The sequence below is a fragment of the Mya arenaria genome, chromosome 11, assembly GCF_026914265.1.
Source record: "Mya arenaria isolate MELC-2E11 chromosome 11, ASM2691426v1".
NCBI classification, from domain to species: Eukaryota; Metazoa; Mollusca; class Bivalvia; order Myida; family Myidae; genus Mya; species Mya arenaria.
This window is the reverse complement of record NC_069132.1, coordinates 18,281,073-18,296,724: the sequence shown is the minus strand read 5'-3', so window position 1 is coordinate 18,296,724 and position 15,652 is coordinate 18,281,073. Positions and strand designations below refer to the sequence as shown.

The 15,652-nt window shown below is 34.7% G+C and overlaps 1 protein-coding gene across 6 annotated transcripts in view; it reads right to left on the bottom strand.

Annotated features, from left to right (window-relative positions):
- Positions 1-953: 953 nt before the first annotated feature.
- The window catches only part of LOC128207889 (inositol-trisphosphate 3-kinase C-like), a 52,720-nt gene continuing 38,021 nt past the window's right edge, over positions 954-15,652 (bottom strand). For all 6 annotated transcript variants that reach the window (XM_052911071.1, XM_052911072.1, XM_052911074.1 and 3 more), the window contains 7 exons: positions 10,293-10,395; positions 4,677-4,834; positions 4,339-4,449; positions 3,383-3,532; positions 2,894-2,995; positions 2,612-2,683; positions 954-2,376 (listed from right to left, as the gene is read on the bottom strand). In XM_052911071.1, the coding sequence (XP_052767031.1) occupies positions 2,002-2,376; positions 2,612-2,683; positions 2,894-2,995; positions 3,383-3,532; positions 4,339-4,449; positions 4,677-4,834; positions 10,293-10,395 (1,071 nt within the window). In that variant the 3' untranslated portion in view covers positions 954-2,001. The remainder of the gene's footprint in view (positions 2,377-2,611; positions 2,684-2,893; positions 2,996-3,382; positions 3,533-4,338; positions 4,450-4,676; positions 4,835-10,292; positions 10,396-15,652) is intronic.

The window sequence follows — 15,652 nt, the reverse complement described above, 5'->3', positions numbered from 1 at the left end:
ATTGATATTTCTAAAATTTGCTGTCACAAATCTGCTGGTCAGTCATTCCGATTTCTGTTCAGCAGTAATCGGACAAGATAAAAGTTTTCGGGAAGTCTGTGTGTATATAAAGATTGAAGTCAATTCATAGAAGATTTTTCAAGTTCAAAAATAGCAAAGGGCTATAACTCAAAAAGCACAGTGGCAGAGTGAGAGTTCTTTTGCACGGCACTTATCCTAAAGAATTGTATCTGTGTATGAAATTTGGAGCAAATATATCAATGACTTCCAAGTAATGCTCCAGGAAATAAAGTATGAAAATTAACAAAGGGCAATTGCCTAAAAAAATACTGCATCCAGAGTTATGGATTCTACTGCACTTCTCCTCAATGAGATCTAGCTGTAAATGAAGTTTGCGGTCAATTCCTCAAAGGCTCTGGACAAGATTTGCTGGATGCACAAACGCCAACCAGTTCTATATCCCCATTACCTTTTGGCAGGGGATGAAACCAGTACTGGTGTCCATTTGAGAGGTAACGACCAAACCCACAACCTTTTCAGTGAGAGGTGAATACCTTGTATAGTTTATAATATTCCTTCTCTAAGGTAAGGTCACACATGATTGCATCTTGCAATGATTTTATACATGCTGTCCTAGCCAAAACTACTACTGGTTGTACAATTTTAAGCCAACTTCACAGAATTTGTTAAGCACCACAAGAAGGTGTTTCACATAACATTTTTGCTGTCATCTGAAAGGTAATGCTTGGTTGTCATTGCAATGTGGAATACCCCCCATGGCAATACTTTCTTACAGCTGTATATTTATCTTTTAGCATTTATCTTGTTCCTGTGGGAAGTTTAATTTGTTCATACTTACAATTACTTCATTGTAGCAGCAATACTGAAATCAGATCTTCAAATGCAAAACATCTTTTAATATTCAGAACCATACAATATAAAATGAGCCTCCGTCATTTATATAATTTATTAAGCTGTTAATTCATAATTTACAAATACATCTTCAATCAATTAAACATAGAACAGTTACATAATTAATGGAAATCAAATAAACGGACAATCATTAACAAACTTCAGAAAATAACATTTTGTTAATAATGCGCAGTTAGCGAACTTTTAGATAAAAAAACATCAGAAATAAGACACAAGATGGACGTCAGACACAGGGGACCATTTTTACCACTTACTTAAATCTATTGGCTTCCTTTTCTCATTTATAAGGAAGTCAATAATCGTAGAAATTATCAAGTAAAGAGCTTGAAACTGAAAACCCTGTTCAAGGAAAAGTTTAAAGAAGTAAATACCTGTCCATGGAATTTTATGAATAGAAGAACTGATACCTATGATTTCTCATTTAAAAATACCTAGTACAAAGTAGTACAAAGTATCAATAATATAATAATATTCATTTGATTTATGAATGTCTTACATTGAATAATATTTAGGAATAGCATTGATGATCAAGCACATGTGTACTGGTATTAAATATCTGTGGTAACTAGGTGTCTTAATGTTAGATAATTAAATCACCTCAAGAATAAAGAATATAACATGTGTAAGGATTACATATTTTGTAAATATCAGATCATGATGACAGACAGTTTTCATTAATGAGATTTTCACATTTTTTTTACAAAAAAATAAACATACAAATAAACATGACAAACTAATACTGTATAAAAAAACAACATTTATACTGATATTCACAAGAGTTCCTTGAAATTGACCTCAAATAACTGAAATTATAGTGAACTATCAATATTGCACATAAAGCAACTTGAATCTTTGGTTAGGTCTCTCTGTTGTCGCTGTTTGAACACTAAATTTGCGTTGAGTTTTTAATTTAATTTCATTTATTTGATAGTCAATATCCGACCTTGAAAATAAGCACCATATTTGGCTATGGTGTATGGCAATTGTAAATGCAGTTGATGCTTTCTGGTTTCCGGGTTTTACTGACCGTCATTTACACTCACACCCTTGATTCATTCGAATTGTCAGTTAACTTTCTGGTTGAGAAGAGTTTGAACCCGTCACAGTGTCTGAACTTTGAATCAATGTCCTTGAACTATCTCTATTAACGCTATCACTAAACTGGGAATAAGAGTTTGACCTGACCGAGCTGGCTTCACTGTCCAGCCCCTCTTCATCACTGCTGGCCATGGGCAGGTTCAAGTCTTTTAAAAGCTCCTGGAAGATACTGATGAGGTTATCAATGCCGGTGAGGTAGCCGTCTTCATGGTTCCCCTCCTGCCAGGGTTTACGGTGAGTCACTTGCACGGAGCTGGGTAACGGAACTGTCTTCCCAAAGTCGATCATCCAGATACTGGCCGAGCCAGATCGGTCATGGACAAACAGCAGAGAACTACCAATAACCTGTGAAAGAAAGATTTGCAAGTAAAAGATAAAGATTACTATTTGTTTTTATCTATAAGCTAACAAATAATTCTTTAGAGAAAAAGGAAACATGATCATACATTTTTAGTTTTATTCAAGTCAAATACACATTAAAGCAGTACATGTGTACCTTATATTGTAAATGTTCCATTCTGTATTCTTTAAAAAAATTATTATATTTTATGAAATGGTTTACTTCAGTTGGGTTGCCTACCTCGTGAGAGCTGAAGAAGGGAGATGACTCTTGTGTTACTTTGATAGCTTTCAATCTCCGGACATATTTGGTCTGAAACAGAACAAGTGAACATTATTACAATTTACTTGCCTAGATTTTACACTGGAACAATTTCAATAAATAATTCTGAGAAACACAACTGCAATCAATCACAAGTTTCTGATGAATTCTACTAAATTTATGTACATGACATGTAGTATTAATGTACAGAATACATATTTTTTTTAATGAAATTCTATATCCTAAGATTTGACTGCTCACCACAACAGCTGGGTGTTCCTCCACAAACTGTCGCAGGCTTGTCTTCACACTTGCCCGGTCCTTCGTTGTCTTGAAATTCTTCACCTGAGCTCCGTCACTCTTCTGTAACAAAGAATTCGCAATGCATGATACAAACAGAATAAATATACATCTACATATGCCAGCAAAAACTCATTCAACGTTTCTACTTTAAAACTAAACTGAAGATACAAGAATCTTTATTTAAAGTCGGGTATATGCTATAAAGAAACATTAGCTCCAACCTCCAAACCAGCATTCAATATAAAGCAAAATGGAACTGAACCTCCACATAAATTGCTTTTTTTCTAAATCAAGTATTCTTTTTTTCTACTTTTGCTTTTAATAAACTAGGTTAAAACAATTTGCATTGGACAACAACTGTTATATCTGTGATTGTGAACTCAACATATTCCTTGAGCTTTTATCATATATGTGACTGCACAACCACACAGAACGCACTGTACGTACCCGAATGCCCTCTATACGGAAGCCCATCCCTGTTGAGGAGCTCATATCATCCCGCCACTGCATGTAGCGAGGCTTCGTTATGGCCTTCTGGGCGTGCTCCTCTGGTGTGGGCGCACCTGGATCTACCTCCACCATTTTCTGATACATGTCCTGTGGGAGAAATATCTACAGTTGTGAAAATAGCAGTGATATCTTGCAATATTAAGAATCAGCAACAGGTCATATTTCTATGGTTGAAAAACTTGCCTTGAACAGAAATGGAAAAAAAACTGTAAGCATTGCATTGACACAGTAACTCAATGTCTCATAGAATTAAACATATTCTTGAAATACGTCAATATTGTATGTGAATATCTGTAACAGTGTTTCATTGTGTTAGTAGCTCCGATATACGTTCTATGCAAGGTACTGTAAAAGTCGCATTTCCATACCACATGTTGCTATAGTTACATGTACGAGTATATGACCTAATAAGCTGTTACTGTGTAATTTGAGGCATTGGCTCAAGACTGTTGTAACACCTTCTTTAGTTGCAACCATCTTGCACTAAGCCAGTGAATTCAAATACAAAGAAATGGCATGGACTGGGTTTGACAGGCTTGGACAGTCCAAGTTGGACCGATTGAGATTTCAAAAATTTAGAAGCCCTGGTTGAGAGTGTTCGCTTGTGACTGTCATATTACTCTTCAAATTGCCACCAATATTCAAACCATAACAAAGGAGATTATAATGTTCGTTTGCTTAATCCCAAAAGTAAGAGTTGAACTAGTAATAAACAAAATTAACACTACAAGTTGACAGCAATAGCCATGATGTAGACAATGATGTAGAACAATAGCATATATTATTTCAAATAATAAATATTTATCTAAGAAGCCTGTGAATATTGACAACAAACAACAATAAATCGCAATATTTCCCTGAACACTACACATAATCCAAACATGTATCCTCACCTTTCTGAGTGTGGGTTTCTGGCGGGCCTTAGTGAGCTCATCCTCCAGATAGGTACGACAGCCCATCTTCACATCCATCACACAAGCAGCCTCAAACTCACACAGCAGGTCCTGAGGTTGAAAAAAACAACATGTTATACATGTACTAGTAGTTAATGCAGTTAATTTTCACAGAGGAAGAAAAGGCAAAAGATGGGCAGAGATTCTGAAACTGTTTTTAGCGTCTACAACATGATAGGACTGCATTTCTTATGTTACTACATGTCAGCCTATTAGGATCCTGAAGCAAAAATTATTTCCAACAACGAACATAAGACTTCCATAACACCTTCACACACCTGTAATTGTAGGTAGCATTCCCCGTCCTTCACTACCTCACCCCGATACTCCGGCACGTAAGAGCGCAGCACGTCTACCATCAGCTTGTTGAATGACTGGTGTTCATGTTTGTCGTATTTCTTCAGAATAGCCCCGGGCTCACCTGCCTGGAAGTTGCCTGAAGTGTGCAAGTGGTCGTAACATTAGACATTTAATATCATGTTAAAATGAAAGTTAAAAAAGCCTCAGAAAAATGTGTACTATCACTTTCATAGTTAGGAAGTATTTTGTGAATCTACCAGAATCTAGAGTTATTAACAAGTTTTGGAGATCTTTGCAACTGATATGCTATATACATGCGAGGTATTTTAACTGCTTTGTATCTCTGACAAAAATATTTCAGCAAACATAGGAAAATTTTCAGGTTGGAAAACAATATGTTCTATTTACCTTTATTTTTTGTTATCATTTATTGTATGGATGAGAAATGCTATGTTAAATTCGAAATCAATCATCTTTATGTTTTCTGTACTATTTGAAAATTCTGGTTTAGGAATGAGAAGCTCATCACACAGCTTGCCCTGGTTATCAGGGTTAACCTGAGTTTGATTTCTGGGGCCATATTCAATAAGCATCTTAGTGAAAATTTTGAACTTAATGAGAATTTTGTAATTTTTCACAATTATTATGTGAAATACCCGCTACTTTTCATCAGAATTATTCGATATGCATATATTGTTCAAGCCATTTTCTTGATGATTTTTATACTTTTGGTGTACAAACATTGTTCGCTTTCTAAAAATTCAAACTAGAAAAAAAGCCATCTTTCACTTAGATAAAAAATGTTACTAAAAGGCTTATTGAATACTGACCCTGATTATTTCTTTTTCACTAACTGAATAATTCAAAGTCTCCATTTTTCTATTTTACAATAAAAAAATACTTTTGTTGACAATTGACATACTATTTTGAAATTTTATCTTCATTCCAATTACTTCTTTAGGCAATATCAAACCAAATCGTGATCATCTCACACGACATTGCGATCATTACCATGTCATAAACCTGAGAAGACGGGTTGAGTAACTTATGGGTTCAAAAAAAAATACTGCGTGCAATGTTCGCTGTTACAGTACAATATGAAGACAGTGTTTCATCATCCATGCTTACTAAATCTACTCTGTAACTTTTAAAGGGGCACCCATATTTTTGTTTTTATTATAACCCATCATAAATCCACACCCAATACATATCGCAAAATACGGTAGTCCGTATACCACTCCAGTGCAATACAGCCGTATTCCACTCTTGTGACGTCACGTCATAACAAGTATCGTTGCGGGATATTAAAATGACGTCATTAAAAAAAAATAGTGTGTTGTTAAAATGACATAAATTGTGAAAACAGGTGGCTTTTAAGTGATCTTACCAGCAATTTTTCCTTTATTTTTTATCATTATTTTTATTTAAGTCATTTGATGGCTTCAGTTATCACTGAACTGATCACTTTGATATGTTTTACACAATGTTCAGGAAAGTTTTATATTTGATTACATCAAAACGGCAGGCAATGGGCCTTTAACACTGAACTGACTTTTAAAACTTAAACAGTTAAAAGCAATTCTTCGTTTCACTTCAATGTATAAGAGGTCGTTGCACGGCCATATATTACCAAATATTACAACAATAGACATTAACTAGCTAGGCCACTCCCAACTACAATGTACCAAAGTAACCTTGTTTTGATGCAGTAATGAATTGTGGTGGTGGTGTTTTTTATTATTAGTACAAATATCATTTGGAAAGTACTTACACCACTGCACTTTTGAGATGTTATCAGGGCAACTGTATCTACATTTACACACAATAAACCAATTCATTGTAATATCTGACAAGCCCATACGCACACATTGTACACTGTGGCATGACAGGTTGTAAAAAGTGATCTTTTATATTTGGTCTTTTTTGTCTATTTTAATACCAAGTTTATAACACTCACTGCTGCACCTTGCACCACAAACAATACGGATTCCCACCACAGTAGCATATAAACTCTAGAACCTGTATGAATAATCACATGTTTACAAATTGTCTGAGTTTTAATAAAGATACCCTTTATTCAGTTGTTTTTTTCTTACTGAAACAAACTTGATATTTTCAAAATATTTTAAGAACTTATATTTCATATTTTTTAATGTGATATTCAACTGATTGCATCCACAAAATAGAATAAATGATTTTAATATATTTTCAAACATATTAGCCATTTCAAAACAGACAGTGATCAATAGTCTTAAATTTTAATGACATATTATTTTAGAACATAATTCTTGCATGAGTTTAGTTGTGTATTAAGTTGCAACATTATTTTGCTAAAAGTCATCTTTTAGGTACAATTCATTTGAGGAGGTATGTTTCAGTAAGAAAGTGATATTTTCCATTATAATAAAAAAAATATATATTTATTATCAAGATGTAAAAAATAGTCCAATCCGTCTTTGGAGTTTTCATAAATCTTTTATTCTGCTTGAATGATTTATTTTACTGGTAGAAGAGAAGTTTTTAGGCTCTAAACGGTTATTGAATCAATCCATTCATTTATACAATAGAGAACACATTACCTATTATACACTTGAATTACAATGAAAAATTATCAAACCTATGACGTTAATAAAAAAATTTCCATCATATTCATACAAAACCTCCATTAATCATCCATACAAAGTTTCACATCCTAATAATATTATTTCTAGAAAAAAAACTTAAACATAGTTTGTTTTTATTTGCAATTATGTTGAAATAACATTGCCAAGATGCCAATTTGTAGTGTAATATATTATTTTACTTATTTCAAGACAGACACATGGTTTAAGCACAATAAATAATTACACTTTTTCAAGCATTTAAAGACAGTTCAGTATATACATTTTAAACAGATTATATACCAATTGACATTTGATCCTAAATCAAGATGTCCATCTCTTACCCAAGGGGTTGTATTGCCATTAAAGCCTTAATCCAGTTAAGAAGATGTCCATCTCTTACCCAAGGGGTTCTATTGCCATTAAAGCCTTAATCTAGTTAAGAAGAAGATGTCCATATCTTACCCAAGGGGTTCTATTGCCATTGAAGCCTTAATCTAATTAAGAAGATGTCCATCTCTTACCCAAGGGGTTCTATTGCCATTGAAGCCTTAATCTAATTAAGAAGATGTCCATCTCTTACCCAAGGGGTTGTATTGCCATTAAAGCCTTAATCTAGTTAAGAAGATGTCCATCTCTTACCCAAGGGGTTGTAATGCCATTAAAGCCTTAATCTAGTTAAGAAGATGTCCATCTCTTACCCAAGGGGTTGTAATGCCATTAAAGCCTTAATCTAGTTAAGAAGATGTCCATCTCTTACCCAAGGGGTTGTAATGCCATTGAAGCCTTAATCTAGTTAAGAAGATGTCCATCTCTTACCCAAGGGGTTGTAATGCCATTAAAGCCTTAATCTAGTTAAGAAGATGTCCATCTCTTACCCAAGGGGTTGTATTGCCATTAAAGCCTTAATCTAGTTAAGAAGATGTCCATCTCTTACCCAAGGGGTTGTAATGCCATTGAAGCCTTAATCTAGTTAAGAAGATGTCCATCTCTTACCCAAGGGGTTGTATTGCCATTGAAGCCTTAATCTAGTTAAGAAGATGTCCATCTCTTACCCAAGGGGTTGTATTGCCATTGAAGCCTTAATCTAGTTAAGAAGATGTCCATCTCTTACCCAAGGGGTTGTATTGCCATTGAAGCCTTAATCTAGTTAAGAAGATGTCCATCTCTTACCCAAGGGGTTGTATTGCCATTAAAGCCTTAATCTAGTTAAGAAGATGTTCTATCTTACCCAAGGGGTTGTAATGCCATTAAAGCCTTAATCTAGTTAAGAAGAAGATGTCCATCTCTTACCCAAGGGGTTGTAATGCCATTGAAGCCTTAATCTAGTTAAGAAGATGTCCATCTCTTACCCAAGGGGTTGTATTGCCATTAAAGCCTTAATCTAGTTAAGAAGATGTTCTATCTTACCCAAGGGGTTGTAATGCCATTAAAGCCTTAATCTAGTTAAGAAGAAGATGTCCATCTCTTACCCAAGGGGTTGTATTGCCATTAAAGCCTTAATCTAGTTAAGAAGATGTCCATCTCTTACCCAAGGGGTTGTATTGCCATTGAAGCCTTAATCTAGTTAAGAAGATGTCCATCTCTTACCCAAGGGGTTGTATTGCCATTGAAGCCTTAATCTAGTTAAGAAGATGTCCATCTCTTACCCAAGGGGTTGTATTGCCATTGAAGCCTTAATCTAGTTAAGAAGATGTCCATCTCTTACCCAAGGGGTTGTAATGCCATTAAAGCCTTAATCTAGTTAAGAAGATGTCCATCTCTTACCCAAGGGGTTGTATTGCCATTGAAGCCTTAATCTAGTTAAGAAGATGTCCATCTCTTACCCAAGGGGTTGTATTGCCATTGAAGCCTTAATCTAGTTAAGAAGAAGATGTCCATCTCTTACCCAAGGGGTTGTATTGCCATTGAAGCCTTAATCTAGTTAAGAAGAAGATGTCCATCTCTTACCCAAGGGGTTGTATTGCCATTGAAGCCTTAATCTAGTTAAGAAGATGTCCAGCTCTTACCCAAGGGGTTGTATTGCCATTGAAGCCTTAATCTAGTTAAGAAGAAGATGTCCATCTCTTACCCAAGGGGTTGTAATGCCATTAAAGCCTTAATCTAGTTAAGAAGATGTCCATCTCTTACCCAAGGGGTTGTATTGCCATTAAAGCCTTAATCTAGTTAAGAAGATGTCCATCTCTTACCCAAGGGGTTGTATTGCCATTGAAGCCTTAATCTAGTTAAGAAGATGTCCATCTCTTACCCAAGGGGTTGTATTGCCATTGAAGCCTTAATCTAGTTAAGAAGAAGATGTCCATCTCTTACCCAAGGGGTTGTATTGCCATTAAAGCCTTAATCTAGTTAAGAAGATGTCCTTCTCTTACCCAAGGGGTTCTATTGCCATTGAAGCCTTAATCTAGTTAAGAAGATGTCCATCTCTTACCCAAGGGGTTGTATTGCCATTGAAGCCTTAATCTAGTTAAGAAGATGTCCATCTCTTACCCAAGGGGTTCTATTGCCATTAAAGCCTTAATCTAGTTAAGAAGATGTCCATCTCTTACCCAAGGGGTTCTATTGCCATTGAAGCCTTAATCTAGTTAAGAAGATGTCCATCTCTTACCCAAGGGGTTCTATTGCCATTAAAGCCTTAATCTAGTTAAGAAGATGTCCATCTCTTACCCAAGGGGTTGTATTGCCATTGAAGCCTTAATCTAGTTAAGAAGATGTCCATCTCTTACCCAAGGGGTTGTATTGCCATTAAAGCCTTAATCTAGTTAAGAAGATGTCCATCTCTTACCCAAGGGGTTCTATTGCCATTAAAGCCTTAATCTAGTTAAGAAGATGTTCTATCTTACCCAAGGGGTTCTATTGCCAGCAGAAAGAACATTCCACTGGCCTATTGTCAAGGACTGAGATTTACCCTGGACGGGGGACTGGGTAATGATTCATCTCTACTTCTTGCTTACTATTAATTGTGTCACTCTATTTCGTATTTAACTAAGTGAGTACCTTGATGTCCGGCCAGCTGTATCCACGGATATTTTCTGCGCTTGAACTCCTGGATAAACGGCGTCCATCTTACAATGTTGCGTATCTTCTTCCATGAACTTTGCTGAAAACAGAAAACACACAGCTCCAGTCAACACAGAAAACTTATTGTACATTTCCCATGTTGCGTCAGCCCTTATTCTATCAGTTAGTGGCTTCCTTTCTCTTCCACTCTTTCATCCTTCTTCCTGGTAAAGCAACATTTATCATAGTAAAGTATTGCAAATAGTGAAGTACTTAGTTGCCGTTCAAGAGTTTCTCTGATTCGATACATTTTACTATCATAAAATTATAACTATTCAACTAATGACATGATGCTTTCAGAATCCTTGCACGTCATTCAAACTAAAAATGAATGTACTTGATTATTTGAAGTGCAACTGTTGAGGTACATAAAGGAGATTGTGCAGAACACAATATTCCAACAGCATCATTATATATGCACTTATTTCTGTAAAAAAGTTAATAAAGGAAATCATAATTATTTACACTTGACATAATAGTGTTTTTTAATTAGGAAAATATCAAAGCATTCATTTTATTCCATTTGTAATGAACACGGCATAGAAATTGTAAATTAACTAAATAATGAAATGGAAATGGCACAACAATTTTAAACATATTCACAAGAAAATATCACAAATATTACGAAAATTACCATATCACAGTTGTCAACAGTTCCTGAACAATCCAACAGGGAAAGTAGCTTTTTCATAATTCCATGCTCCAACATTTTGGTGCTCAAGTCAGGATGTCTTATTCACTGTAAGCCCTCAAACACGGTCAGATATATGATTGAGCAATAAACAGAAAGCAGGAGAACTATGGTGCGTATGATTGAGAAAATTTAACTTGTGAATGAAAACCAACAGCGTGATCTTAAATCAGGCAGTGTAACTGTCACAGCAGTATAAACAGTCAGATACAACCGAATGAGGAGCAACGATTCATGTTGTGATATAAATACTCGCCTTCAAGATGTTACTAATGTAGTGACGTAACACTTGCAAACATCTATCAAGTTTCATTGTGCGCAAGTTTATTAACCCTATCATATATCAAATTACCGTTCAACATGAATTTAATATGTTTTGCAAGATCTGTTTAAAAAGATAACCTGTTATTCTATAAAAACAAGGATTTACAGTGTGAACAAGTGCTTGAACACATTTTTTACCTAAAATAATATTCATCTTATCGAACCTTAAGGTGCCAAATGTTTAAATAAGAATTTCATTTATATCGTGCCATTGCTTGTAATGTTAAATGTTGATTGCTTGGGACTAAATATAATACTTGGAAAGGGTGTTGCCTACTGATTACTGATATGTACAATAAATGACTGAAAATACATGTTTCAATCTTTCAAGGTTAAAACAAAGTGTTTGAAATACTTGTATCTGTAAAATAAATGTTCAAATAATCCTCCTCTACACATTTAAGCCTTTCAAATGATATCAAAACAGTATGGGGCCATCAGGTATTAATATTTCCCATCAGATACCTTTATATGGTCATTCACAAATAGATTCTCAAGTCATGTTTAATAATGATACACGATATCGTCTTTATTTACAAATATTGCTACTATAGAATAATAAACAACATTACGACAGTCATTGTTATATTGTATGGCATCACACCCAAAGCTGAAAGGAAAAACACCCCATGAACTCTGCTTTTTCCGTGCATGGATTGTTTTCTTCTTCAAGATAAACATATTTATTACATTAATAAACATACCCACACAAAATGCACTGCGGCATAACTATCACACTCCACTTGTGAATGTTCTATCCCTATTACCAGTATAATAGTTTCATTTTGCATAAAATCTTTCATCAAACTTCATGATTTTGTTAAATGTGCAAATCAAGGAACAGGGAGAATGTGTGTTGTGCTTTCATCCATAAGTAAAAAAGTACATAAATTGTTAAGCAGTGCATCCATAGTCACGCAATCAGATCATTGAGGTAACACCCAAACAGCACAAGAGAAAGTATTCAGTGTCTATTAAAATGTAATTTCTTGTCATAAATTAATACATTTCTTTGTTATCCCAGGGATAAACTTTGCAGACTTGTTTTTTAATAACTGTCTTAACAAATGGTTTATATATGATATATATAGTTAACAATAAAGCAAATAATAAACTATTATGATTATTCCTTTATGAAATGATTATATCTTAAAATGAATCAAAACTATAATATCTATGCAAATAATTAATGAGTGAGATAAAAGCCATGTCCGAATGGAAAACCTCCACAACTACGTAATCGTAATTGAATTGTTGGTGAGTATAATAATTACATGAATGAATGAAACTGTCAATATCCAGTTTTTTACCTGCATGTCAGTTGAGAATGCATTTTGAGGCAAGATGAGGAATTCTCCATGAATCAGGTACTTTGCTGGTAGTGGCGCTAACACATTCACAAAACTCAACTCCATCCTTAAAGAGTTACTTATTCTGTATTAAAGAATACACTAACAAAGTTTTGCTGTATATTTAGCAGTTAGATGTCCCACATTTGATGGCTGTTCTGAGAAAGAAATGCCGCAAACTGTTGACTGTGTTACAGCAAGACCTTCAGCAACAACTACTCAGGGAGAAATTATAAATCCAACCTACTTTTTGAGCTCTAGAAACACCATTATTTCTATATTTGATCTCAACATGTGTTTTTTCCACAGATATCTAGGCTTGGTCACAATAAACTTGCTGACATATGACAAGATGTCCTTTCCATCGTGATATTAACAGAATTGGAGACAGTAGATTCTATGACAAACACAGAAACCTTTAATGAGTTCCTTTAAAAGTCAGCCAAGAATCATCTTTATACCAAAAAATAATCTTAAAATGGAAGCAGCAATATATGGAAACAACATAAATGGATTACTTTTTTCTATGTTATGTAAATTAGACTAGTACTTTTATAGTATTTAATATGTTTCGAGGACAAATGTTTATTTGACTTGTACTTATATAAAGATATTTTTAAAAACATTGTCATCCAGCGAAAAAACATATAATTTTGCTTTATGGCACACCAAAAGATCACAGAATTATGAGCTTAGTGACAAATAGAAACACATTGAAATAGCAATATCCGAGTTATCAAATGAAAAATCTTCCCGAAAAATGTTATGTACCACAGTTGTTTTAGAACACAACAACACTAAATCAAAGACTCCAGTCAGTATAATGTCCCTGATGTCCCTGCTGAACGAACATTACTCTCACCCTCCCCCACACCATAAAATATTAATACACACCACAACCATAGATCCATCAACTTGTGATGTCAAGCCTTCAAACTGTCAATCAGACCACGGCTTTGTTGCCCCAGAATAAACAATTGACACAGATCTTTTAACTTCGGCTATATAGTAGATGAAACATTGCTAATGTAGGCTAAAGGTGAGTTGAAGATGTATTAGACCTTCAACCAGATACTGTAGGTTAAAGGTAAATTGAAGAAGTGTTAGATCTTCAAACAGAAACAAAAAAAGACTTTTCCAGACTTTTAGACATTGGTCAAGAGAAAAATGATACCTGATTTTGTGGATTTGAAAAACTTCAACTATTTCCTACAAGAATATACCCCGTGCATTGATATTGAAGACAGGATTTTATATCATAATTCAATAATCTAACTCAGTTTTAAAGCTTATTGCAATGCTGTGGTAAGATCTATCATGTACGGTAGATGAATTCCATTTTTCAATCAAAGATACCATGGAACAAACTTCTGACTATTACTTTTCATGCACAAGAGACAATGTCAAATGAATGCAAATCTAAAGCAACAACAATGGCGCACAGGCAATATCCCTGGGACAATGATGGCATAGACAAACATGATGATCCAACATTTTATCAGCTGCAATCAAGGGAGAAAACTCAACAAGAACCTCACAAAGTAAGAGTACACTCCCTTCATGTACTATTATGAGTATAAAACAAGTGGGGGGTTTTATCACATAAAAGCAGAATTATATAATAGTCAATGGACATCAAAAAACCTTAAGCTGGTGAAATAGATCTCAATAAGTTGAAAATAAAAACATTGTACACTTTATAAATACAGTTTTGGATCTATTTTTTTTTTGAGGTTCATTTGGAAAATGACGGCAATTATGATGCATCATCTATTTCGGATGAAATACTCCATTTCAGAGTCATACACTGTGAAGACTAGTAAATGTACAATGATGACTCACACAACCAATACACCATTGTTTAAATGAGGAAATAAATACAAGTACATGAAATTTAAATGATACAGTTATCAATGGAACACCACAATAACATATTGCTGACTGTGATCAAGCTCCTAGTTTTCATTTCTCACAAGTCCTGACTCCAAGACAGAACTGTGCTTCCCATCTAGGAGATCAGTGTTCTGCAACATTCAAAAATTTCTCCCCATTCATGCTGCAATGAGTCTGCAGGTTAAATATTTAATTTATGTTCAGTTTTAATCAACACAGTGAGGATACCTACATGTTTTGTTCGTCTCTGACATCTCCTGGTTCTAGCAGGTTGAGCTGACATAATGCCACTTCCTAGTTCATTAAGACTTTCAGCAGTCAAACAGCTCCACCTGGTAACTACCAACACAGAACTTCACCTGTGTCACGTTTCCATGGAAACACACAAATGAATCCAAACTAAATTATGGCAGTATCTAGTTACCTCATAATTCCATGACTATAATAACACTGGAAACCAATATAGTAGCTCACATCACTCACGTAGCTAAACCTTTGCAGAGGCACATTCTGCTGGTTTTTAATATAATTATAGGTGATAATAAAAATGTGTAAGAATCCTCCCAGATGTTTAGAGCCATCTACTCAGGTGACTTTGTTCAATTAATACCACAATTGAATGTGATAAACAAAAAAGAATGAACATAGTACATCCTTTAAGCATTGTTAAGTATTTAGATAAAATATCAGCATAGAACATGGAACAAGATAAGCATTTCATGTACAGATCCACATTACTGAATGATCACTATTGACTTCTGCCCTGTACATAGTACATGAACAACCTATTGCTTGTGACAGAGTTCACTAAGGTCTGGAGCAGAAAAGGTCCATGTTTCACCTGAGTGTGGCAGGCAGGTAAACACAGTTGTTTAGATGCTGATGATGCAATGATAGTAAAACATGGCATAACAATGGGTTAAACAATATATCAGATCAATTACTCAAGACAACTGATTTCTAATGAAGGTCTGAAAGTACTCAGTATTCAAGTCAATGATTATGGACACTTTCCTCCCATCTGCTGAAGCCAATAAAGC